General features: G+C 41.5%; 1 protein-coding gene across 1 annotated transcript; it reads right to left on the minus strand.

Moving 5' to 3' along the window:
- Positions 1-27,355, minus strand: PRPF6 (pre-mRNA processing factor 6). Its single transcript, XM_026073313.1, has 21 exons — positions 27,277-27,355; positions 26,076-26,244; positions 25,210-25,328; positions 24,463-24,541; positions 23,342-23,518; positions 22,315-22,470; positions 21,477-21,571; positions 20,594-20,750; positions 20,210-20,372; positions 16,802-16,920; positions 15,905-16,123; positions 14,249-14,371; positions 13,329-13,450; positions 12,128-12,266; positions 11,033-11,152; positions 9,615-9,791; positions 8,638-8,771; positions 8,056-8,147; positions 5,769-5,883; positions 3,549-3,675; positions 1-2,741 (listed from the first exon to the last, which is right to left on the minus strand). Exons 1-21 carry the CDS (start codon positions 27,345-27,347, stop codon positions 2,589-2,591), a joined length of 2,826 nt encoding a protein of 941 aa, XP_025929098.1. The 5' UTR covers positions 27,348-27,355; the 3' UTR covers positions 1-2,588.
- Between the last annotated feature and the right edge of the window lie 6 nt (positions 27,356-27,361).

A 27,361-nucleotide genomic window follows, 5' to 3' on the forward strand; every position in this document is an offset into this window, starting at 1 on the left:
GACAGGACCCATATAACTTGTTTATTGAGCTCTATACACAGAGAAAGTTTATAGGTACCATAATCCATTAAAAATGTGAAGACATCTACAAACATTAAAAGGTTGCGAGACTGATGATCCCTTTTATCTAAAAAAGGAATCTAATAACCCTGGGCCACAGGAAGGAAAAGGCCAAAGATACAAAGGGCAGGTGGCTAAAGGAGTTCGGTGCCACCAGGAAACAAATACGTCATCTGGTACAGTTCCCCCTGCCCAGGTCTTCCAACTCATCTCAGTGCGCAGCACAGCACTGGAAAACATTCTCTCCGGTCACAGACCATAAAAAAACTCCCCAGCAAGTTCTTCCCTTGCATCATCTCAACCCCTGTGCACTTAGGGGAGCCTTCGCCCAACAAATCCTTAGCAGATGCCAGGTGCTGCCACCTGAGCGAGGGGCAGGGAAAACAGACAGATCCTGACCAGTGGGCATTTGGCTCGAGTGAGATGCTCCAAACACTCTCCACAACTTGGGAGTTTCTCCAGCAACAAGAACCACGTCTCTACAGTTTCAGCCATCCTTCCCCACCTTAAATCCACACCACTGGGCACCACTGGGCGGTCTTGCTGCAGGGCACAGGAATTTATACACCGTCTGCACTCAGTTTTCCCAAGCTCTTCACTATAGAGTGCCACTGCACCTGAAATGCCATAATCACTTCCCAAACCAGTGGGACACAGTTCCCACGTCTGAGAACTTACAGAGATGACATCATGGAGGCAAAGTAAAAGCTATGCAGAAGCAAAATGGGCTGATGAAGGACTGTACAGATGGAGAACAATTATTTTTCAATATTTTTTTCTCCCACATGTCCACCAAGTCCTTATTTGCAGCACTACAGACTGATGTCTCCATTCTCTTCTCTGAAATCCCCCCTTCCTCCCTGCATGAGCCCACACACAGGACAAAAGCGAACCAAGATACCAATGATGCCATAAACCTCTGCACAAGAGTCTCTCCACTCCCAACACCTCTCACTCACCTTTGGAAAACTACAAGTCCACAGGGCATCCGTGATCTACACCCTTCTTAATCAAAATGCAGCTTCACACATTTTCACCAGCTATGCAAGAGAGCACAAGAGTTTCAGTTATAAATCCAAAAAGAAAACCGACTTTTGCTTCAAGGCCAACCATTTCTACTTCGTTTTTTTTAAGACATGGGCTTCTCAAATATGATGTTACTTTTGGCAAAAGGATGTAGGAAAAGCTTGGTGTAACCACCCCTGGCAGATATATTTCCAACATCTTTGTACAGAGTGGTAGGAGCCTGATAAGTTCACAGGTTTCTGCTATCAGACCCACTGATAGTGCAAGACCGCATTCAAAGAGAACTTAAGGAAACAAAAAAAAAAAAACAAACTATTTTATACATATTTTCCAGGCAAGTGATAAGGTTTTCTTCAACTAAATACACTATATAACACACATACACACACCTGAACACTTTTGCTAGATCCTAATATATAAGACATCTTACAGTTTTTCATTGAAAGAATGATCACAAGAAAGTCAGACTCTCTGGGTCAAAGTAATACAGATCACAAGTATAAAAAAAACAAAACACTTAAGACAGCTGATAAAGGGTCCTAAACACAAAGCTCTTCCTCCAATGAATTTGCTTTTTACCATATGCACTTGAAGAGTCATCCCAAATATCCAGACTGAAAACAGTTATGACCTTAAAAATGCAGTCTCTCAATGGCTCTAATGAAAGGTCAACTCCTACAAAAGGGCCTTTAGGGATTATTATATTTTGCCGTGTTACTTTAAAATACCACTGTGCTTAATGAAATCAGACACCTAAAAGAATAAGGTTATACCATATACATTTTAAAAAAAAGCTGAGAAAAAGGTCTTTAAAAATATGCTCTTGAATTTCACAAAGTGCTTCGTCTGCTCAGGTTTAAGGAAATCTTCTGAGTTGTGTTGCAGCTTGCCAGCAGAGGAGACAAAGTCAAATCAGACTTGTGGCCAAGAAAAGGGTCTCCTCAGCTGCCTGGCCTTCCCCCCAGCAGACTTCCACTCATCTCTTCAGAGTAAATTTGGTGTATTTAAATAGCAAAGCAACAGATCTGCTGACAAAGAGCCAGCATCAGATGGGCCAAACACTAAAGAAACTGCACAAAGGGTGGCAGGATGGACACTTCATGCTAGGGAAGAAACCAGAGGAGCTGCTAAACATCAGCAACCAAACAAGCAATAATTAGGGCTCATATTTACAGAGGGGATTCAGGCATCAAAATGAAAATGCCAATCGAGCATCAAAACTGCTCAACTCTCCTACATGTGCCCCAGCAGCAATGTTCAGAGAGAATTTAGAGGCATCTGTGCTGCACATAGCTGATGACTGCACCGTGTGAGCCAAGAGCACTACCTCAGGAAGAAGAGAAGGAAACAGACCTTTTTCTTTCGGAAAAAAACAGATCTTTCATACTGCCACCAATCTCTTGTCCTCTAAAATCTGTCCACTGTAAGGGCAAATGCACTGAAAGCAGGTAAGCAGACAGACTAGTCCTACAGAGATACTGATGCAGCTGAGTCAGCACACTCTAGAAAGTATTTTTAAGTTTGGCTGCCACAAGTACAAGAATCTCTCCAATCTTTTTCTGCCAGTTCTCTATATCCTTGGAGACATCACACCAGAGCTCTCCATGGCGGGGTTCAGCATTCTCACAGCGTTTCTTCACCTCCTCTTGTTGTTCCTACAAGGAAGGGAAACAGTCGTTTGCAAGTGTCTTAATGCCCTAGTTTGTTCCAGCGTAGAGCCAAAAAGTTAACAATCCCCTTCTAAAGTAAACACTCATCCAAAGATTGTTTTTTTTTTGTTTGTTTGTTTTAAGGCAACAGGGAAGCCTGAGTTAAAAGATCGGTGGCAGCAACTGTCCTGCCTTGCTGAACAAACTGGCCCAGTTATAGTCAAGCAAGTCTTGGCTACACTAAAGAAATTGTAGCAGGAACTTCCTTTGTGATACCACTGCAKGAGATATGTCAAGTGAGAGGTCTCTCTGAAGTCAGAAGATAAACACTCCCATCATTTCAGTAACATGAGGCAGTAAAAACCACCGTAACAGATTAGAACACACTGTTCTAATGGCTGTGTTCACATGCAACCCATACTTGAAACTTGTAAAGAAACAGGACTAGTTACACAAATCCAGCATCATAACTACAGGAAAGTCTTCTCCTACCAGAAGGCTTGGGTCTTACAGAAGGAAGATTGATTTCATATGTTTTTGCACGAACTAGCATGACTGTGGACAGCAAAGCAGCCTGAAAGACAATTCAGCTGATGACACCACACATGCCCGTTCATGTTCATTCATGACCAGGCGTGACAGCCTTCACCTCCTGATCTTTGAGCCACACAGGCAGCAGAAGCAACAGGCTCAGCCCAGTGTTGCAGCAGTTCCCAGGACTGACCAACCAACATCAGGAAGGGATTCCTGATACTTTCCCCCACCCGTGTCTGTGCTGGGGGAACAGCTCCCTCTTCCCAGATGCACACTCACCTCTGTGCCATGCTGGAGCTCAAATTTGTAAAAGAAAGCCCAGGCATCTCCCAGGTCAGAGTCTATCTTCACTGTTCGGTGGAACCATTCTCGGGCCTTAGTTATTTTACGCTCACTCCAGAATAACCTTTTGAGAAAAGCAAAAGTTAGTAGCCAAATTTCCTCTTTAGAGAAACATAGCAATCTGCGAGTGCTCAAACTTAAAGGTCCTACACATATTTAAGTTCTTGCCTCTCCCAAAATGGAAACAGCAGATTTTGTAGACATCTGCCAACTGTCCTATCCTCTGGGAAGAGAGGAGACATTAGAGGACTAAAAGAGACATCCATTGCTTCTTCTTTATTCTCCATCCATTCTGACACCCCAGTCAAAGGAAGAGACAGACATTCCAGAGAAGGGAAGTACTGTTCTTTGAGCATAATCTTTGCTAACTCATCTGCTCAGTACCGCTATTTCAGATTTGGTGTAGAAAGAGACAGCATCTTATACCTAGACAGCATCTTATACCTACATCTTTTTCCCCCTCTTCCAAATTCTTAGTATTTTAAGTTGGCTTCAGCATTTAACAATTAAATAACTTCTAAACAGTTGAAAATTTTATTCAAGTCTGCTTAAAAAGCCTGGAGTCGCATGTTCACATGCACTAAGTTACTGAGCTCTAACGGAACAGACCTATCCTGCGAGCCTCACTTTTTACAAGGAAGGGCAAGCACACAGATTCCATACTCAGATCCCAGCTTGGCACTCAGCCTGGCTGTTGCCATTTCAAAAAGGTACTTGTGAGTGCTGAAATTTCTCCCCAGTAATTAGCCAGCTGAGTCAATAGTCTATTGGTTTCATTCCTTCACATTAAAAGAGTTCATTTGAACTAGTAAAGTCTTTATCAAATCAGACAGCCATCCCTCATAAAGAGCTTAGCCAGCCATAAAATTATACAGCTTATGTGATTGTTTTTAAGCCCTATAATACTCTTGATTGTTCAGTGTTAAACAAACTGTGATTTAAAAGAGCATGAACAATGATAGCAGAAAGGCTAAACACCTGCAGGTAGTAGCCATTTACAGAAACTTACTTATTTTTAACAAAGTTTTTCATAACTGTGTGACAGACCATGTATGTACTGTACCCACATGCAAGTCTTGATGGGAGGCAGAAACTGTTTGTGTTGGGATTAGCCGCTAAACTGAGATTGCATCGGAAGTGCCCAGAATCAGTTTCAATAAAGCAAAAGTTAACATTTTTCTCACTTGCAGCTAAAGCTGAACAAGTCAGCTGTCACGATCTGGCAGAACCCAGTGTTGCAGTCACTGGAGCGTATCCTACAGTTTTCTTTGGCTTATAAAAAAGAGTTGTGAAAGAATTGGGCAACATGCTTCTTGCATTAACCTCTTCTGCTATTCACAAAGGGAGAAAAGTAATTTTTTTTCTGATACTGTTTTAATAGCCCTTTACATATCAGATCAGACAGGGTATGGCATGAGTCAACTCTAATGACAGTTTTTCATCACTGAAAGCCTCAACTTGATCTAGGCAACAGGACAATTCCTAGTAGATTGCCTTCCCATTTAGAAGCAAACTACAGCATAACTAGTAGTCTGCATTCCAGAAAGGGCCAAAACTGGGGGAAAAAAAACTGACAAAGCAGAAATTTAGGAAAGGAGAAGACTAGAAGAGCACATTACTATAGCTCAGAATTTAAAAAAAAACAAAACAAAACAAAAAACACAACACCACCAAAAGATATTAGGGTAAGGAGAGAACAGATCAGGAATACACACTGTCAACCACAAAAACTGGACAATAACCAGCAAAAATTGTCCCCTTTTTCACAAATACTTAAACAGATCCCATAGAAGTTAAGTAATTCTAGCTCATCTGAAAGCATGCTCAAGTGCCATACAAGCAACACAAAGATAACAGTTTTCACAGAGTGCAAACAGCCAACCCTGGAAAAGGACTCAGTGAGAACATATTGTCTCTACTGCAGTCCCAGACCCACCACAACAGCTTGAGGGCAGGTGGAGATCTCCAGTTTTGAATCAAGGGAGAGGAGCAGATTTGCACAGTTACTAGGAGGCAGCTCAAGAGCTGCTACTTGCTTTGAGGTTTATTAGAGCTGCTGCAGTCAGAATCACATGGTCTTGCTTGAGTGCAATATTTCATCACAGATGCAGCCACACAAAAAAGGGTATTTTTACTGCAATAAGCTTGGGAACTCACTTGGCCACAGCCAGCAGGACATGTGGGTCATGTTCACACTTCTTCAGAGCATCCACACTCTTGGTCTTTCTTTGTGGTCGTGCTTCAAGGAAAATTGCCTCTGACCACAGGATTCCTTAAACAAGTCGAGTAGGAAGATTGTGTTATTTCAGAGATTACCCTCCCCACCCTGTTACCAGGCCAGTGCTCTCTAAAACAAGCAGCACTGTTGCCCCCATCCCATCAGTTATGCAATCCCCCTGCTCCAATCTCACCCCCAAGCACCCTTTCTGCATGGATATTTCATTCAGCGCTCCTGAACTTTTAGCTACTGCTTCCACCACAGTGGACCTTCAGTTCTGAATGTTTCTGTACCATAGCCTTCCTGCAGCTTCTGCGTTCCCTGTGCTAGCAGACAGTAACCCAGAGCTCAAGACTTCCAGATAAGACATTACAAGCAGCAAAACAATGGAGGTTAAACCAGGATATAAGAACTGAAAGGTATCAGTTTGTCTGAATGGGAAACTACAGTGGCAGATGTTGCCCCAAAAGGTGCAAAGTACACCATTTGGAAACAGTTTTAAAGGTGCCAAAGAGCACCATGGTCTTATTGATGCTGGGTCTCCACACATATGATGAAGGAGAGAGCAGTCAAGAGTAGGTCCAAGAAAACTGGGCTTCATCCCTAGTTCGTTTCATTGCCAAAAGCCAAAAAGGAAACACGCTCAGAGGAGCATGAAATCTTCAGTTTCTCACGTCAGCCAACGATACTTGCTGATCACTGCAAAGCAGAGCCTGAAAGCTTTTGTCTGCCAGGACCCCAGCAAGTGCTCTCACTTCCCATAAACAGCACCATGAGAATATACACAAGCTTCAATGACTGCAGTGACAGACTGGACCAGAACGCTCTCCTCCTTGCCTTCAAGGATTTGCTCTTTTCATATACAGTCAAATCACATTTTTCAGGCCTCTATTTTCAGGCCAGCTGAGGACACAAACACCATTTGTATTTCAGCTTCATTCTTTGTACAGTCCGCCTAAATCAGGCACAAGCAATTGGAAATCAATTTGGCAATCAACGGCAATTCAGCAATGAAAGTCTCTGGTTTACATGACTGTAGGTGCCTGGCCTGCTAATTCCAGCAGGCCTTTATTTTGGTTTATAGAATTTTAAGATAGAATTGAAAGCTATTTTATTTAAAAAAAAAAAACCTGAGATCCTGCTGCTTATTTCCACAGCAACATGCAGATTCTGTAACAAGGCCCGTGGTGGCAAACACATTAAATGTTAGGCTAGGCGATTCAGAAGAAGTGGGGCTTGTGTGGTATTGCTTTGTTGACCCACTCTCACAGTGAGCAGCTTGGAATGAGTTTATCAAATCCTAAAAATCACTTAATTCCCAATTATTTCACTGGAACTTCAGCACCTGCCAATTAAACACCTTTCGAAACCCAGCCTGAAGGCAAACTAGAAAGGCTTGCCTGCAGCAGACTGCTGTTTTTTATAGTTATGCAACATCTTCTCTCCAAAGACATCAACATGTTTAAATAATTAAGCCTTCCAACAATTCTGCCAAAAAACAAGGAAGTATCATGCACTCTCTCCTCCCATCCCAAGAGGCAAATATTTCTACTGCTGGTTTGAACCAATTGATTTAGATTATATGACCTATATGCCTTGTTCTAAAGTAGTTAAAATAATCAGAAAGCAGGACTAAACATTTGTGGTACATGCTCCACTAATGAGGACTGTGAGACTTGCTGTCACGCAAGTTTTTAAGCGCACAGGCCTCATCAGTAGTGCAACCAGTGCAGGCAAACCAACAACAGGAAGTCTTCTCCGGCCAGCTATACTCCAATGAGACACGGAAAAACCCCATCCTTTTTCCACTGAACTTCCTAACTACAAACTCTTGGAAGTCAAGTTTAAACCTTGGCACTTCTTCCTTTGCAGACTTCTACTAGCTTCAGAGAAAAGCCACACATATCTGAGATGTTTCACAGGAAACCTAGGAATAAACTGCAGACAACAGACCCAATAATACCCTGGATACTTCAGCAAAATGGGACCAACACCAACACCCATGACCTCTCTGGTGTGAGACAGCACAAAGCATCTGGGACTATTCAAAAACCCTAAAAATTTCCTTTGCAAGAGGATGACTGATACCTCTCTGAAGCATATTATGTTGAGACCTGGCCAGAAAGGACATCTTGGAAAAAGATGAACCTTTTTCTACTGAGAAAATATAACTGTGTTTGAGATYAAAAATAAATAAATACATATATATCTATATCTCCAGCTTACCTGAATTGGGACACTCTTGCAATGCCTTGGCCATCAGAGTATTTGCAATATTCTTTAACCCAGCTCTGTATTCTAATCGTACAGACTCTAACCTGGTAAGGAAGAGACCCAATGACAATATTTACGAGATCATATTCATTATGTAGAAACAAACAAAGAGTCACATGAAGGACCTGAGAAATTACAAACATCTGCCCATACTCTGACTACATACAGATGACTGACATCTTCCCATTGCTCACTGTTAAAAAATAAATAATTATGACCTCTATTCTGTAATAGCTTAGAACAAAAAAATCTGAGAAAGGGACTAAAACAGAAGTGAAAGGTCCCTGGGTTTTCAAACTCTCTACACTACAGCTATCAGTAAAAGTAGTAACTGGTCCCCAACTCCTTAGAATGCTTATGTACTAGCAAGGATCACCAGAGCATTTCTGGAAGTCAAAGTCGTTGTTAGTCCAGAGGAAATGCTAGGATGGGCCTGGTCTTAATTGCTCAAATTGCTGGGAAGATGTAAAACGGTTAACCTGAAGAATGCATTGGTCTCATAGCTCAAATTCAGTTCACATCCACACAACTCACCAGAGATCTGGATTCTTTGGATTCTTTAGGCGAGACTTTTCCAAGATGGCTCTTGCTCTCGTCAACTGCCCAACTTTCTCCTCCAGCCTGGATAGCAAGAGCCATAGGGGTATGGAATGGGGACACTTCTTCAACTGTTTAAAAAAGGAAAAGCTTAGATAGTCTGTAGATTTGCAAACTCTTACAATCCCTAAAGAAACACCCCGCTCCCCATCTTCCTGGGGAATTTGGAAGAGGCGAGATGAAGTTGACTACACCACTCAAATCTCTCCTAGTTAATCTTATGGTTCAGAACAGTACAAAAATCTGGTTTGTTCCATATCCAAAAGAAACAAGTAATACATCAAGTATGACTGAGCTATCCATGTATCAAGAGAAAGAATACACCTCCTTTAACAATACACACAGTTTGTGCTCTCTCTGGAGATAGACAGCTCGTACACAACTCAAGCACAGCAACAGAATATGCAGATTGCCTTTGAAGCCAAGGCAATCAATAGGATACCACAGTTGGCAGCAATGAACATGTTTCCATATTACTTTCATGGCTGATGATTTTCAGGAGCATTCACGTGCAAGGACATCAATAATCATTTAAGAGAGACACGAGTGCTGCGTAGGCCACCTCCTTTCACTGTGTATATCTAAGAGCTTATTAACAGGCTTTTCTTTTAAGCCGGTCCTTACAGGTCTTAAAGAATTATTGTGCAGTGAGCTTTCTTTTCCTACCAGAGTCCAGCATAGAGCAAACTCCCTCAAGCAAAAAAAGCGAATTTTGCCTATAGGTAGTGGGATAAGAGATGCAATTTTGCTAATTATTTCAAAGTCCTAATAATTTCTTCATTATTGTTGCTATAACAGAACAAAAATCACACCTCCAGTTGGTCTGGAACAGAGCTCTTCTACATTTTGCTTTGAAGACAGACATCTCTCCACACCAGAAATGCAAAGTAAATTTGCAATAACATACATCTTACCCCTTGATTATAAGCTTCCYGTGCTTTCTCTACCAGTTCTTTTTGTTCCTCTATTTGTCCTTTCATCATCCACAGTTTGGGAAAGTCCTCATAGTGCTTCAGGGCTTCCTCACAAAGCTCCTGGGCTGCAGCAATGTTTCCAAGCACCCACTCTAACTTCACAGACTTCATGAAGACCTAAGAACAAACCAGAGTTGTTTATCACTAGCAGCCATTGGAAAAGCATTACTCTGTCAATGCAGAGGGTTCTCAGTTTCAAACATTCATTGAAGTGTTATTGATTTGCTACAGTTTGAAGGAAAAAAAAAGTCAGAGTTAAGTAACGGTGGGAACAGAACAATGAGAAAGGTAAATGCAAATAAAAAAAGTAGTTGGAACAGTGCGATCAGACAATCTATCTCAACTATTAGCAGAGAGTTGACAGTTATATAATATCTGTGGCAAAGAGCACAGCTTTTAGGGCATATCCAAGTACATAAATTTGAGTTTGCTTGCCAGCTTCATCAGCACACCCAGATCTCCCTCCAAGGACGCCTACACCCAAGGCTACCAAGACCGCCCTTTCTTACTTATGGCYCTAAGTCGCAGCTGATGTCCTGCTCATTACAAGCTAGTAAATATACTTTTCTGTCCTCAAATGTCTTTCCTTCTAATGAGGCATGGAGGTTACAGCTGTGAGAAAACTTAGAGATGGAAGGCAGTTTAGCTACTCTGACCCCTGTCCTCCTCTTTCCCAAACTCCCCCCACCTCTGACTCAGCAAGAGAGACATCAAGTCTGACAAGAGATTCAACCTCAGCTGCCCCAACTGGGCAGAAGCTCACTGACTGACAGAGGAAAAGGACAATTTAAGAGATCAAGAATGAAGCACAAGTTTGAAGAAGAAAAAAAAAAACAAAACACACCACCACACTCATTTCCTTGTAACATAAACCAGATCTTTTCTCTTTTACTCCAATTAATTTAAGTTGTTTTCTATGAACAGCTGAAAATTGACAGTTTATTATACCAGATGCAACTCTGGAGATAAACACAGGAGTGTAACTGTAAACAACAAACTAGCATTGTCGTTAGCCCAGCAAGCATAAGTGAGTTATCTGTGAAAGTATTTTCTCCCCTTTTTCCAAGGCAGGCTTTTATGCAGCATGATCAATCTACAAACAGCTGTAAACTGGGAAATTCCTGACTTTTGCCATTTGTGCAAAAAACCTGAAACCCTTCACTTGATCCCATCATGCCCTGATTTTATGTCGCAATTTGCTGTATAGCTATACAAAGCTGCCACACGCCTGCAGAGGCAATGGCAGGGAGCCATCCGGTCAGTCGCCGAGGCCACATAACTGAAGGAACTCCTCCTTCCGCCTGGACTCCCCCATGCCAAGAGAGGTCTCGGTCTCTCCACCCTTCACACATCCTTACCCTTGCGGTGGGGGCACTGCTGCGAGCTTTCGCCAGCAGCCTCCTTGCTCTTTCGTATTCATTGTTTTCTGACTCAAGCTTCACGGCAGCCAGCCAGATCTCCTCGCTGTTGGGGTTGGCCTGCAAGAACATAAAATGACAGACAAATGCATACAATGAATCAACAGCAGATTTAATCCTTCRTTTGATTCAGATTAAAATTGAAATCAGAGCTTTGTCAATCCACACTAGGGTTTTTTTTTCCAGTTCAAGCTCCTCCCAATCTTCTTTGACCTTTGAAGTTTATAGAAATTCTCCAAAACAGATGCGCAACACAAAGATACATGCCAGTTTAGAAGTTGGATGCCTCTCAGTTGTTGAAAAGCATTAATGCTTGATCTTCTGAACTTCCAGTTTAAATACCAAAAAGATCATAAAGTCTGTCACAGTGAGACCCTCGTTTTATTACCCTTGAACAAAAAAAATAAAAAAATAAAAAACCTTGAATTCCCCTTTGAGGTCTGTGAACACTACTCCAAAACAAGTCATCTCAGCGGCAACCATGTTAAGGAGTCTTCAGAATGGTAACAGAAAGCGCCAAAAACAAATTTAGGAAACAAATATCTTTAACCTTCTTCTTCAGGAGCAAATAACTGCTGTCATTCAGCTTTTGAGGCCTCACTCCCAATGTTAGAACTGTATCGCTCTGCCCATCTTTCAGTGCCTGGTGAATGACTCCCCTCATTTTGCTATGGATTACGGGTTATGGATAGCGCAGTGACTTCACTAATTAGGGCAGACCACCACTCTCAAATGAGCATTTTCAGAGAACCCAAGACAAGGCGATTCTGATCCATGACTAGGGTTTGTGGGAACCCAGTAAAATTAATGGTTTGTGAACTCAGGAACCTGGAGTAGCACTATTAAAAGGAGTAATACACTCTTGCTTCCAGCTTGCCTCTATTTGAACTTTTTGCCATACAAAATATTAAAGAACAGAGGAAGCCCCCTCATTTTGGGAGAGGGCAGAAATCAGGTGAGCATCCACAGAAAAAGTTTACTCCCTCATCTTTAACAGTCACGCTAAACACCATCACACAAGTCTAACATACCCACCTGGAAAGCCAGGGCCAAAATGCTTCTGGCCGCTGGCACGTCTCCTGCCAGCCACTTTGATTTGGCTCCCATGAGCCAGAGCACTTCTGCTTTGGGACAGTGAGCAACAGCTCGCTGCAGAAGAGCCTCCAAGGATTCTCTGAGACAAGAAAGAGCAAGTTACAATCATTCAAAAATACTGCCAAATGGGAGCTCTCACACACCATTTCCACTATCACTCAACGTTATAAATATTGTTGCAAAGTCCAACATTGTAAACCTTGATAAGTTGTTTCATAACAAGGAGAGGGTGGGGTCTTTTTTCACAAGAGTTCTGAAATCAGCACTCCACAAACGGCTCATTGTTCAGACACCTTTGTTTGATAGCCCCTGCGGAAAGACCCTACATGAAAACATCTCATTTGTCTTGGAAAGAGCCATTCTTCTAAACAAACCCGAATAGAAACTGAGACAGGAAGTTTTTCAGAATTATTACACGAAGCTGGATTAATCTTACTAATTTTTTTCATCCTCTAGAAAACATATTTTTCAAGCAGAACAAGGGGCTTAAAAGTCAGCCACCATCAGGAAATGTAAGAACAGAATCAAAAGAAAGGGGGGAAAAAAAACGGGGATGGGGGTGGGGGGGTGACTCACTGTCTGCAGTCACTTATACACACAAGCCCTGTCGGCTTCAATAGGGTCAGTTCCACATGCCTAAGTGGTCTATTACACAGAAACTTTGGGAAGAAAGTTTCAAATGCATTTGACAGAATTTTATGAGGAACTTTAAAATAAGAAGCCTGAACCACAGACAGTATAACAGCACTCTTAATTCAGAATCTGTCTGATACATATTCCCAATATGTTTAATCAAAAAGATGCCAGAGATGCTCAGACAGCTTCAGTGATCACATAGTTTATTTATGGAAATTAAATGAAACACGTGCTGTATTTCTAGGTGATTTGTCACTCTGTATTCCCACATTTTTCTAGAAATCCATTCTCAAAGATGAGAAGCCTTCATTAGAAAAAGTCAGAGATGCTCCGACCACAAGAAAGAAGGTCAGATCCACAAACAACATTTTCACCAACTGAACTAACCCTGCTTGGGCAACACAAAGCTTTATGATTGATCTTGTAGCTTTCTGACCTGCCCAATCTACCACACTGTAACAAGAAGTATGAACCCCTCCATCCAAGGATTATGCAGCAGGCTTACCTAGTTCCGTGGTTCTTTTCAAAGTAAGCTGCTCGTAACCACACACTTTTCTTGCTCGGGAAAACTTGCAAGGCATAAGCGTAAATTGCTCGGGCGCACTCCAAAGCATTATGAGCAACACACTGAACAAAAACAGATCACAACTAAGTTAGTTTAGGGTTGGATCAGAATGAAGGGTATAATGGAATGACACATGCATAATTCAATACAGAGCTGAACAATTCTGAATAATAGCTAAATTAGGGTATTATAGGTAACTGAATAGCAATTACCAGTTTACAAAATTCTTCCCTGCTTCCTTTTTATAAAAATATACCTCTATCAGGGCACAAGTATCACTGGCCTTTCAGTGGGACTGACACACAGGCCAACTTGAAAAATTATCAGGACATTGTAAAGGCTCACAAATGTTTGCACTTCATTTTTCTACAGGCAGAACTATAAGCACCTCAGCATATGCCCACCTTCTGCAGTTAGCCTAATTCAAGGCTGCTGAAACGGACATTTCCCCTGCTGAAATATAATTTACTTTTTAGTGCATGTTTAAACTACTCCCAAAAAGCAAAGAAAGCCTGGTAAAACTTTTACCAAGTCCTCTGTACACTCTTACATTAACTCTTGAGCTACAGTGTCCATGCTTTCAAGCTCAACTCCAAATTCCTTTGACCAGACTGCAATCTTTGTTGACATCGCAAAACAAGCGGCAAACAATCCAGCACAATCACCAACTTTTTGCTTAGGAAAAATCCAGATCTGAAAAAAGCTCCATAATACACCAACCCCGAGAAGCAAATTTGCAGAACATCTGTCTGCATTTGGCCAATCATATCCACTTTCATGGACAAAAAACATGTCATTTCCCAGGCATCAGTTTCATTTCCCCCAATTCAAAGAAAACAAAACAGCACAGCTGAACATACACTGTCTGCATCTTCCATCCAGGTATGTTTCCGATCTTCTTCCTCAATCCCAATCCCAATGACAGCTCTCATGATTGCCTGGCATGTGGCCACACTTCCAGCTTTATCACATTCCTCAGCATCCTAGAAACAAGAGTAGACCATTGTTCCTTTCGAGAAATCAGTATAGAAGACATTAGATTCTGCAACAGCAACTCAAGTGCAAACATATGGACACCGTGGGTCGGTACCATATTAAAAACATTACTCAATCATATCTTGACACTAACTAGTGAGACTACACCCACTCTGAAGATGCTGTAGCTGTATATACAGAAACAACCAAAAGTTGTTAGAGAAACATAGCTTGTCAACAGCATCCACTGAGAAAGAAAAAGTGGGACAACGCATGACCTTTCCGGCCCGAGAGGTGTCTTCTTACCACCCCGCTGACTTTCCCTGGGCTGGGCTAAGCAGGAACTTAGTGGAAAAAAAGCAGCAAAGATTTGAGAAGAAACATTTGAGAAGAAGAATGTTTTCTTAACATCAAAACTACCGACCCTATTTCAGCTTTGGATTGATTCTCAAATCTCAGAAAGCACTAAACAACAACTGAGGTTAAACAAACACTCAACCACTGTTAAGTTACGGGTGCAAAGCCTCTCTCACCAGAGCACACACGGAAGAACGCTTTTTCCTGACATGTAAAGTTCTTGGAAGGCCAAGCATGCTTTGCTTAAACTTGTTAAAAAGATCTCCGATCAAATGACTAATATGGAACAATTCTAGCACCGAAAAGGAATTTCAGAAGACAATGACAAGAGGTCCCCTCCTCCTTTTACATAAGTTGAAATTAACTGTTAATTGTTTTAGTGCTGTAAAGAAAGTTATAATTCATTTAGATTATAACAAGGATATCCGTTTAATATCAAATACTTTGTTCATTACCAATACTCTTTCAAGCACCATGCCAAGAACACTCTGCTGCCTTGACCCACTGTAAGTAATTTAAATAGTAAATTGTTAAAACAGTTATGCTCGAACATAGCAACAGAACACATCGAGGAGGAAAGAGAGGTTTTTTAACTTGATCAAGCCAGTTAGATGGCAAGAGTCTTTCAGGTGACTTACTAACTCAGGAAGCTCAAGCTGTTTTGTAAATGTTACTGTACAACGTGGTTCCACGTGCCAGCTCTGACTACTTCGCACAGCCTCAGGACTACAGACCAATAAAGGACTATTTTCTGGCTATTGCAGATGCAACATTTATATTGACTTCTTACCACAGTCTGACAAAGACCTTTTTGGCAAACACATACCTTTCAACCCAATAAAGACACATGCAAAAAATACATAAATGCTTCACTAGGGGCTTAAAATCTCTATCCTACTTAAGGCAGCAGCTGCTTCAACTTGAAGCTGCTTATTTTCCAAGAGAGAAGTAAACCAAACATTCCTCAGCTCAGTACACACAGTGCATCACTTAACCACAGACTTGGTCCTCCCCAGCAGACTCTGTAGTCTCGCTCACTGAATTTTCACAGGCGTCACAGACCTCCACTGATAAGCCTACTGCAAAATAACTGTTTCATAATACCTAGCATCAGGAGCCTTCAAAACCAAATTTAGAGAGCTCAGCTCATCCAGGTCTCTAAAAGAGACCAAGCAAGCAAATACCTGTATCCACTGCTCTCTGTTGATTTCCACACCATTAGCCCTGAGAGAGGTGATGGCTCTGTCAATGATTTTCTCCACCATCTGAGTGTTTCCATTGGCTTCCTCCAGTTTGGCAGCAGTAATCCAGATGTGACGATCCGTTGGAATATTCTCGCGGGCTTTGTTTAGGACTTTACGAGCATTCTCATAAGTCTCCAGTCTTGCCAGTGCAAGCCAAAGCTACAGAGCAACAAAGGATGTATTTTAGATTAGAACAAGGAGATGACAACGCCTCAGTACAGCAGTGTCAGCCCAGAAGAGATAAGAAGCTTTATGCTGTTTGCCACAAGTTGGCAACAGTCCTCATCACGTAGTACAACCAGGCTGCAGAATGCCATGTAGAAACAGTACATCCAGAGTTTACTACTGTCCTTAAAGTTAAATCCTAATCATTACTAGATATTGTCTTCTCTTTGCTGGGCTGCTGCACTAATATTTTCTGTCCAGATCACCTTTTAAACAGCTGAGCTTAAAATTCTTTGGCTCAATGTTTCAGAAACAAATAGCATTGTTTTAGTTTCCTAAGCTGTACATATGCTTGTTTTCACAACTGTCAAAGCACTAAACATGAACGCAAACATGGCTAATCGGCTGCTGCAGGCACAGCAGTCTATTGGCATAACTAACATAACAATTACACAAGAAAATGAGGCATATAATGACCACCAGACAATTAACTAAGCAGAAAAAGAACACAGTCCACTACTCATCACATCCTTCCGACTGTGGCATAAAACGTCTGGTAGAAAACTCGGAGCGCATTCACCTGCCTTTTGTTTCCAAAGTCTATCACTATCCTAAAGCACTATATATGGGGGGGGGGGCAGGGGGGGGTATTTTACTTTTTTTAAAACTTACTTCAACACTAGTTGGACAGCATTCCACAGCCCGACTCAGCATGATCCTGGCATCCTCGGGTTCTTCTAACTCCACTGCTGCCTTCCACAAACGCACTGAATTTGGAACATGCTCAAGGGCTAGAAAGGCAAAATAATTGGTAAACTACTTTATCATGATTCACATAAAGAGAGCTATATTTTTCAAAGATGATACATTAAAAGTACTGCCTACCAAAAAAATACAGATGAAGTTTCCTGAAAAAGAAAAGTGTGGGAACTATACTCGTCCCAAACAAAGACCTTTTTCCTTCTCTAGCAGTGACAGAAGAACAAACTGAAAAAAACTAGCTTAAAATACTACTGGCACCAATACTTTTAATAGCAGTATCTACATTATCTCTTATGGACTTCAACAAATGAGAACTTAAAACCAGAAAATAAAAACTTACTTAATAATTTCAACTGGAAACAGGTTTTGGTGAGCCAAGGGCCTTCCCCTGTACAAACTGTAACTGCACCCTCTTTAGTAAAACACCTAGCTGAAGAGTCTCAAGTCTCAGCATGGTCAAAGGAAATTCTGGACCCTGATCAATATTTAAGACATTTTCTTAAAACATACCAACCTGGTATAAAATCCCACATATGCAAGGGTTAAGTTCTACAGTACTCTAATAAAGAATTTTACATTCTTTACAACTTCCATGTCTCCAGAAACTGCATTAAGACATATTACATATCCTGTACAAACAGGGCTCACCTGACAAATCTATAAAACCCTTATTTGATCTGACATTTTGAAACATATGAGCACATATGGGATCTTAAAAATTGGGGAGCCTAATAATGCTGTGTTTCCCTTCAGAAAAAAAAAAAAGTTTGATTTTAACCAATAACAGCCCTCTTCCTTAATTGTTGAAAACATACCTTCACAATCGAGTTTTCCTGTAAGCATCTACTGACAGCTTAATGGATACTGGTTTAGCTTTCCAAAAAGTTAGACCCACTACCCAAAAATAAAACAAAAGGATGCAGGAAAGCTTAAAGGTATCGCAGGCAACGTTAACAACCCCAGCCACAGAATTCAGAGTGTTCTCTCAGTAATCCAATCTGGGCTCCATCTAACAAAGAGTCTTTCAGGCTTCTTTAATCTTGTCCAAGCATTTTCTACTCCTGGCAGAAACTTCGTTCTCGGCAGATTGTCTTAGATGCGCCGTCCAAAGCATTAAACTCCAAACAGCAGCTTTCCTCAGCCTGCCTTTTCATAACCTTGTATCTTAAAGTGACATTGAGAAATTAAATAAACTTTTTTTAGCCTTTCGTTACTACAACTTACACAAAAGATAACCACACTTAGTGCATAATTAGTTGCATTGCTTCCATGGTGATGATACACAAGTGTGCTATAGTAACAGAGAACAGAACATATCCTCCTTCAATAAAAGTATAACTGTAGGACCACAAATATGGGTGGGAAGATGCATCTGAAAATACTTTGAAACCAGCTAGGCTTCTGGTCAATGCTGCTCCTTTAATTATTCCTGCAATGGCCAAGGCACACTGCTGAGCCCAAACCTCCGAGCACATCTGAGCTTTACAGAAGTACATAGAATATTTACAATTAGCATGCTCTGAGGATTTGGGCATTAACTGTTCCTCATAGAGTCTGCAGCAGCAGGAGATTTTTCTGAAGCATTTTAAGTGAGTTATATCAGTCTGCAAGAGCCAAAAGCACCAGTCAGCAGGACAGAGCATGTTTTCATAAGATACAGCATTCAATTTCAACACCTCAAAATGTATTTTAAGACACAGCTTGCTGTCTCTAGTGAGAGAAAGGCTTTAAAAACTCTAGAGGTTCTGCTGGATGGTAGGAATATGCACGGGCAAAGGACAGAAGAGCAAAATACATTATGGAAGACTGCACTTCAGTGATGTTACCTGGCATTCAGCCTTTTTAATTTTTGGATAAATACTGGGTTAAACTGCCTGTTATCTAAGGCCACGCATGCAAACACTTTCAAACCATCAGATTTCTGATATTTCCTAGACAGTCTAGAAGTGCCATGAAGCTGACTGTTAACCTACAGAAATTAGAAACAGCATGATAAACCATACTCCATTCCACGAACAGCTTTGTGTCAGAGCTTGCATAGATGGTTCCGAAAACTGACACAAGGTGTTTTCTAAGAGAAAACACAATGTTTAAAGCAAAAAACAACCAGACTCAGTACTTAACGCACAAGATGCTTTCCTGCACAAGCCAGACTCAGAAATCTGTTTCTGCTCACGTGTTTTTCTCACRAAACAACACAGTTTCACAACAGTAGTGACACTCCAGAGGACTGCACTGCTTAGCCAATGAAAATTTAAAAAGCAACACCGCAGTTAATATCTGAACTCTTGCAAGTTCAAGTACAACACCAGCAACCTTGACATGCAAACCTCTTATCCATATGTTGACACACACAATAAAGAGGTCATTTCACCACAGATAAGCAATTTACATGCGCTAGTAAGAGGTGGGAGGTAATTTACTCCCTTTGAAGCCAAGTCATTTAATACTGTGGACTGCTGCACATAGACTCAGTAAACATGTTAAGTGCAGATTCTTTTCTTTTTCCTGTCTAGATTAAAGTCACAAGAAATAATTGATACAATTCAATAATCATGAAAGATTTAAACTCTACTAATACGGGCACAATAGCTTCAAGTAATCAAAGAATTAATGCTATGAAMCTGCAAGGAAGATCTGGATTCAGGGTAACAAAAGGAAAGAATGTTTTAAGAGAACATGGTTTTGGAAAAATGATAAATTCCACAAAAGAGGAAAACCTCTGAGTGCAATAGGATAAAAGATGCAAGGCTTTGCGTAAGCACCACAGAGAAAAGCTATTTGTCAGGAATATAGAAATTACTATGCTAAAGTAAATCCCAAGGCCCACTGGACCACTGACATGAGAACCCCAAGGCCTCTAAAGCTCCTCCACCAGAAATCATTTGTGGCCTCTACCAGGTTATGGACAAGTTGGAACTCAAATAAAAAATCTGATATCCTTTCCGAAACATAGCATGAGAAGATATGCAGAACACCATTTTCCCTTTATAGCACCACCTTTTAATTGCTTTCCTCTATCCCTCTAATTTTGTTCAAGTTGGAATTGTTTTTAGTAAATGAAATAGCATTTTGCAATTGCTCAGCAACAGCAGCTCTCTGCCTAGGAGTTTCACAAATGCTACATGAACTCCAGTCTTCGACTCAACAGCAGCAAGTTCCATCATTAAGGCACACTAACAACTGCRCGCTCACCAAGGAGGCAAAAAAGAAAACACTTTTAAAACTTAAAGGTACATCCGGAACAATTTACAACACAATACCCACAGAGGTAGACTTAATAAAGGGTTTGTTCTCCTCAGCTGCAGAAGTTCTCACCTTTCCTAAGGACACGTTTCTTCGCACGGATGTCTGTCTCCAGCTCCGCTGCTCTTATATATATCCGGACAGACTGTGGAAGGTGGCGGACAGCTTGGGCCACAACAGCCTTGGCTGTATCGCCAGGCTGCAACCGAGCAGCTTCTAACCAAACATCTTCACTCTGTCAGGAAAGAGAAACAACCTTCCTTTGTATCAAAACAGGTGCTATGAACAGGAGCTTAAAATTAGAGCCTTTAGCTAAACTTGTTCTTTTAAAACTACAGATAACGAAACTGTATCAGGCTATACCTGATACAAGCTGAACAGAAATGCTGCCTCTCATAACCGCAACCTTTTCCTAAGGCCCTGCAAGGATCAACAGGGAAGCAAAACGATTCTGACCTTGGGGCACATCTCTGTTCCTTTCATGATGAGGTTCCGAGCTACTTGGAGTTTGCCAGTGACCTCCTCCAATCGGGCTGATGCTATCCAGGCTGGCGGATGATGAGGATTGGTCTCTCGTACAGATTTCAGGAGCAATCGCGCCTTCTTGATGTCACTAGTGAAGGAGGAGAGACAGGCAGGAAAGTTTTCAGCACGCCAGTAAACAACTCTCCCGAATCAGTAAGTGCTCTACAGCCAGTTCTTCACAGTGACACTCAGATGCACAGTAACTAAGATCTCAAACTTTTCCATACTGGTGATGCATTATATACTACCACAACAAGCTTACAAAGAATGTAGATTAACACAGCAAGGTCACAAAGAAGGCTGACTATTTGAATAAGATTTTTTAGGAATTGCAGTTGGGCACTTGCAGTTGAAAGCCAATAAGCACAAGTGTTCATGTTAAAACTCCACTTAAACCAACACTTGCACATATGGCTTTGACTTAAATAGCAATTCTTTATGCAAATAGGTGTCAGACTTCAAGTTACAGAGGTTTTCAGCAGTCAGTCAAGCCTAAATTAGCTGTATGAATGTACAATTAATCAGATTGTTTCCTGACTGGCAGGCAGCCACGCATGGCCATCACTGTCTGGCACGTTAGTCCAGGGATAGAATGGAAACTACTCTCACAATTAACATATCCCAGTCAGACCCTAAATAAATCAGTTGAAAGCATGTGCCATACCTCATGTTAAAAGAATTCGTCCTCCAAAACTCATCTAGCATCTTTTACAAATTCAAGGTAAGCTGAAAACCATCCACTCAGATTTCCATTCATATGCAGAAACACAGCCATTACTAAAAGGCTAAATCAGCTAATCCTTCTTAAACTTACTTGATATCTCCTCCATGCGTGGGAATCATTGAATTCAAGTCTGTCAGATATCCTTTTGGATCCACTACAGTCTGGCCACTCACAGAGTCYGACACCTAGGAAAGTCAAGCCAGCACTACTGAAAGGACCACTCTCAGCATCGCTATTTGCCCGCACGCATTAAAGACAGGAAAAGACACTGCTGCCATACAAAAGCCCCCTAGATGTTTATCTGTTACCAAAACCAAGCAGGAGGAAAAACATAAGCCCTCACTAGCTTTGTTTTCACTTCTAAAATACAAGACTAAGATTAAGCATTTTGCACCACTGAAAATCCAGAAAACACCGAGCTTGGCTTTCGGTCACAAAAAGGCCTTGCAGCCCTGCCAGCTAAAGCCCATCTTTTCAGTCTGAACCAGATTTGGATTTGGGGGGACGGGGGGGGGGGGGAAGGAAATCAAAGAAAAACAATGCAAGCCAACAATACGCTAAGAGTAGTATTTTCAGGAGCATTTTGTCCTGCATATATCCCTACGTATGACAGAAGGGATGCTTCCTGTGGTAAAACTACCAGTGCTATTTGTCTGAAGTCTACTTTTGGAATGACAGTTTATTCTCCCGTAACGACCAAGAATCCAGGGGCAAACTGTCATCTCTCAGGAAATTCTGTAAGCGTAGAGGACATGAGATTCAGGGAGGAGGGATGAAAAATTATTTCTGGGCACAAGTGAGCTATATTTCTTGTATCTAATGCCCAAAAGAATAAAAAGGTATTCTAAAACCAGGCCTCAAAACCAGCCACATACCACCAACTCTGGGTACACCAGCCACAAATCCTGCTTTCCAGTGTCCTCCTTACCTGGCTTAGCCTCATATCCATCAAGGTGTTCCTTGCTTGGCCAATCTTCCTCATATCCAGTTCACCTGTCCCAGGTGTCATTAAGCCTGGTGTCATTCCTCCTGGATATGGAGTATTCAAGCCCCCTGGATATGGGGTATTCAAGCCACCAAATTGCTGAAAACAAGAGAAAAATGCGTTCCAAAATCTCTTCCGCGATTTCAAAAAGAATTCAAGCTATTAGCCAATCTGCTCCTATTCAGTGACTACAGGATATAAATGCCAAAATCCCACAGGTGCTTCTGAAATTCTCCCTAGTACTGATGACAATACAAGCAGAACAGTGGCTTCCCTGAATCACAACACAATTCTCATACAGGTGTTGCAAATCCATAGGGTATTACACAAGCTTAATCAAGTCAGTGAAATATGTAATGAGAAAGTAAATGAAAGATTATGAGTACAAGCATCTAAAAACAGCACATTTAAACAAGAACATCTATTAAGAAGGCACATGGACACCTGGTGCCAATTCAGTGCCAAGCAGCTTCTTCTACAGCCAGCCTGCAGCCACAGAGCAGTGAACTAAATTATGTGCCTTACCATCAGTTGAAAATAAAAAAATTTAGAACAAACTCCTGGTCAGAGCAAGCCATTAGGGGAAGCTGAGCTTTATTTGCTGTTCCATGTTTGCAAAAATCTTCAGCTATTACAAAAATATTGATTATGCTCACTAAAGCTCCTTATTACCATTCTACATCCAGAGAAAGACAAAAACATYTTCTTCCATATTTAGCATGAGATCCATTTTTTTYCCCCCCCCTCCATCATCCTCAGGTTTTGTCTAGCAATGGGAATGCACAAAGATTCAAACAAGCACAGGAATTTAATATCCAGCAATTCCTGTGACAGGCTCACAAACTACAGCCTTTTTTTTTCGGTCACGTATCTTTTTTTCCAAATGCCACTAATGAAAGGGACAGCTTAACCCTCATCTTTACTTATTAGGGATGGACCACACCTTCATCAGGTTTGCTTTTATGCTCACCGTTTGGCGGGGGTCCACAGAAGTGTGATTCTCCCCTGACTGTAAATGCTTTGCAAAGAAGCTATCAGGTACAGGAGTCAGTTTTTCATAACGAGGATTCCTCTGACGCTTGTTCCTGGCATCACCAACTTCCGGAATACTTAGCCATTCTTCTTCTGTGACTTCTGCTAGCTTCCTCTATAAAAACATGAGTTGTCAACATCATTCATTTTAGAAACTTGTTCCTTTTATTTTAACTGCTCATATTCCTTTTTTTTTTTTTTTCCTTGAAATAATTATAGACCCACTAAAAGCTTTAAGGTCAAAGATCAGTTGTTTTGTTTGTTGTTTTTTTAAATCTAGCACACCAAAGAACTAGGTGCATTTAATCAGAATTTGGTCTTAGTCCAGGCTGGGATTCCATACCAATTTTGTTTTTAAACTCAGTGCTACAAATACTCAGATTAATCTCAGTGCCTGCAGCACTGAACATTATATTCTTATGTGCTAAACAATAGAAGCTGGGGATAGTTTTAATGATACATTTTATTTAATAGAAGATTTAAATTCAGGAGATCCTTCTCAACTATTATTCTAATACTAACAAATTATCCGTCCCTCAAAGATGGGAGCTTAAAATCCTCTTGAGGACTAATTAGAACAGTCACAATAAAGCACAAAACAAAAGCCTATCACCAAAATTTGCATAGATTCCATTATGTTGCGTATCCACAAGAAAAGTGCTCAGACAGAAAGAATCTCTGTATTCTCACATGCCCCTACAAAGCAGCTGATAAAACACCTACTTCTATCAACTCTGAGCACAATTTTGACTACAGCTATCAATAAAGATAATACTGCTTTATCATTTACTGCAGATTCCATCACCACTTTAATTTAAATGAGCACTATCAACTATATTATCTACAAGTGTTGACTAAAAATTATACTGCGATACTCAAGATAGTTTCAAGCCAAGAACAGGGGTTTTTTTCCTCACCAAAAAGTAATTTTAATCTGGAGAACAACAAACTACTTGCATGCTAACAGACAAGATCCGAGCAAATAAATGCAGAACATGCATCCATGTCCCATACGTCACAAAGACAGAAGTCACATTTAAGAAAACATTCTTTCCTTACTTTCAAGTCTGAGAACTGCTGCTGAATTTTGGGTCGTTCCATACGGTATTTTTCTATCTCCTCTTTCTCTCGTTGTTCCCTTAGGAAAAGGAGTACTGAAGTTATACTCAAAGTAACACTGCACAAGTCTTTAAACAAAGTGTTGTTATTATAGAAAAATGTGTTTGATCAGAGGTAAGGAATTAAAAAAATTATTATTCCAAGTTTATACTATCATTATCATGACAGCAAATTAAATACCTCATCAAATAAGACAATATTAAGTGTGAAAACAGACATTTGTAGCCAAATGAACTTCACTCTTTAACCTCCACTTACCTGTAAGCCAGGTAATAAACTTTAAAAAAAAAAAAAAAATTAAGTGACACTCACTGGTTTACAAGACATCTGCATTAGATGACTTTTGTAGCAATTTCCAGTGTCGTGCAACATGTAATATGTCAGAAACATTAGCTCAGCATCTCCCTAATGAATTACAATGAAGCAATTAAACCAAATCCACCACTGAAGAAAATACGCAACAAGCACTAACATCTGCTCAGGTTAAGTTGTGCCAAATATCCATAGCTTTTACAGCAACAGTGTCTAAGGTAAGGCATTAAAACAAATAAAACCAGTATCTGCTTCTGAAAACATATTCAGTAGATAAGGTCAAAATTTGAGTTGAAAAATGGAAGAAGTAGAAGAAAACTCTGAAACACAGACTAACTCAAAAACACTCCTCGCCAGTGTTGTAACTAATCCTACCTTCTTTCTTTTCTCCGTTCATCCATCCTTTTATCCAAAGCTGCATAAATAGCATCTGCTTCCTCATCATCTTTTTCATAGGGACCGCTTGAGAACAGGCTCCCAGCATACCCATTAAACTAAGAACAAAATAAACAACAATAAAAAATAGAATGCTCAGTTTAGAACCCTTTTTATGTACCTGGTACAGCCAACAGTCATCCAGAATAAAGAAAAATGCATGAGCAAACTATTCCCAGTAACACTGCATCACACTAAAACATCCCTTTAATACAACTTTCCTCTACCACAAACATTTATTCTCCCACACCATTTCAACAGCAAAACTTTCTACTAAGCAATAAACAAGATCCCAGTATATAAAAGCCACTTTCCTCCATTACCCCAAAAATTTTACTACTGAAACCAAACAAAAGGAGTAACACAACAGTTAACTAACCAAAGTGGGATTTAAACACAAGAGACTACACAGGCCACAAAGACAGACATACGTCAAAGGACAAGAGCTCAGATTTCATTTTTACAGGAGCATAAAAGATGCATCCCACAAAGTACTTAAACTAATACTTTATTTATGGATTTCTTCCCAAGACTCTCAGGGCTCTGTATATATAATTAAACCACAATATACGGATGAATGCCAAAACAAAAATCTGCAAGCACTGTGCCATTATGTATAATGGGGTCCCAATAAAAAACAAAAATAAAAGAACAACCCAAGGAAAAAGGAAGTGCTGTTAGCTGACTATAGGAAATTCTGGCTTTGTGTCTTCAGCTAATCCAGGGTTTCACGGCAAGAGAGCAAGGAGCTAATGGGCTCCTCTTCCACTAGGGGAAGAACACCTGAAGGATGATTAACACATCACCTCATCATAATTGGTGTCATTCAGATCTTCGTCATCATCATCAGCTGTCTGATTCTTCTTCATTTGATCCCCAACAGTTCTTTTCCCTGGCGGAGCATGACGATCATCCACCGGGTCATTGGCATCACGYGCCGGGCCAATATCAGACCGGGTAGTGAAACCTGTGGCTCTGGGTTGATAAACCAGTAGCAGCTATTTAGAACGCAGCAATACAATCACTACACAGAGTCTGTCAAAATTACTTTAAAACAAGCAATAAAAAAAATCATTTCGTTCACAGGGATGGTATTACCCAGTCCTCACCCCTACTGTTCATAAAACCCATTGGAACCAACTGTCCTCTTATAGGAATAACTTTATTGATAAAGATACTGGAACCATGCTGTCCTGCTCACTTCCCTGCCATCCGTCGCCTTGTACCCAGGGATAGAGTCTCTTTTAAAATGTGTCTATCAATGGGATGCAGCAAAAAAGACGACACACACCCTGCAGGTTGTAAGGTACACACAACGGGGGTGGGCGGCAGAGATCGGGGCTGTTCAGAAGCCCCATATTCAGCTAGTCAACACTTTCCAGGGCCCAACCTACAGGATCTATGTGTCCCTGTCCCCAGGGATGAGTCATCCCAAAGTAAAGACAAAARTAAACCATCACAGGGTAAACAAGGATGAAAATCCAGTGTCACCCCAGAACACCACAGTTCCCCACCGCCACAGGGTAATCCTGCTGTCCACACGTTGCTGAGACCTGCCTCTTTTTTCACCCACTAATCGCCAGCACAGAGGCCCCTAATTTAATGACTGCTAACGAGGCCCCCACGCACATACGCGACTACGTGAGCGTGCAAACCCCGGTGAAGTGGCAACACTCCTGCGGGCTGACAGCGCTTAAAAAGACCCTCGAACTTCTCCGCAGCGCCAGGTCCGCATTTCGGTAAGAGAAGCCTGGCTAAAGGGCGGCTGCGAATCGCCCGGAACGAGCAGAACTTTAATAAAGCGRCGCAGGCGCGGCGGGGCCGCTGGGCACGGGCTGCCCCGAGGGGACGGCGATGGGCGGCGGGGCACGAAGCCGGGCACAGCCCGGGCCCGGGGCTGCGGGGTCGCGAGGGCGCCGGGTCGGGGAAGGCCGCGGGCGGGCGGGGAAGGCCGCGGCGGGGGAGGCAGGCCCGGCAGGGGTCCGGGGGGCTCGGGCGGGGCCTCACCCGCGGCCCAGCCCCGGCACGTAGCCCAGGGGCGCGGGCATGCCCAGGAACGGCTTCTTCTTCTTGTTCATGGCGGCGGCGATGG

Source organism: Apteryx rowi, unplaced genomic scaffold (genome assembly GCF_003343035.1).
Source record: "Apteryx rowi isolate R43461 unplaced genomic scaffold, aptRow1 scaffold_0, whole genome shotgun sequence".
Lineage (NCBI taxonomy): Eukaryota > Metazoa > Chordata > Aves > Apterygiformes > Apterygidae > Apteryx > Apteryx rowi.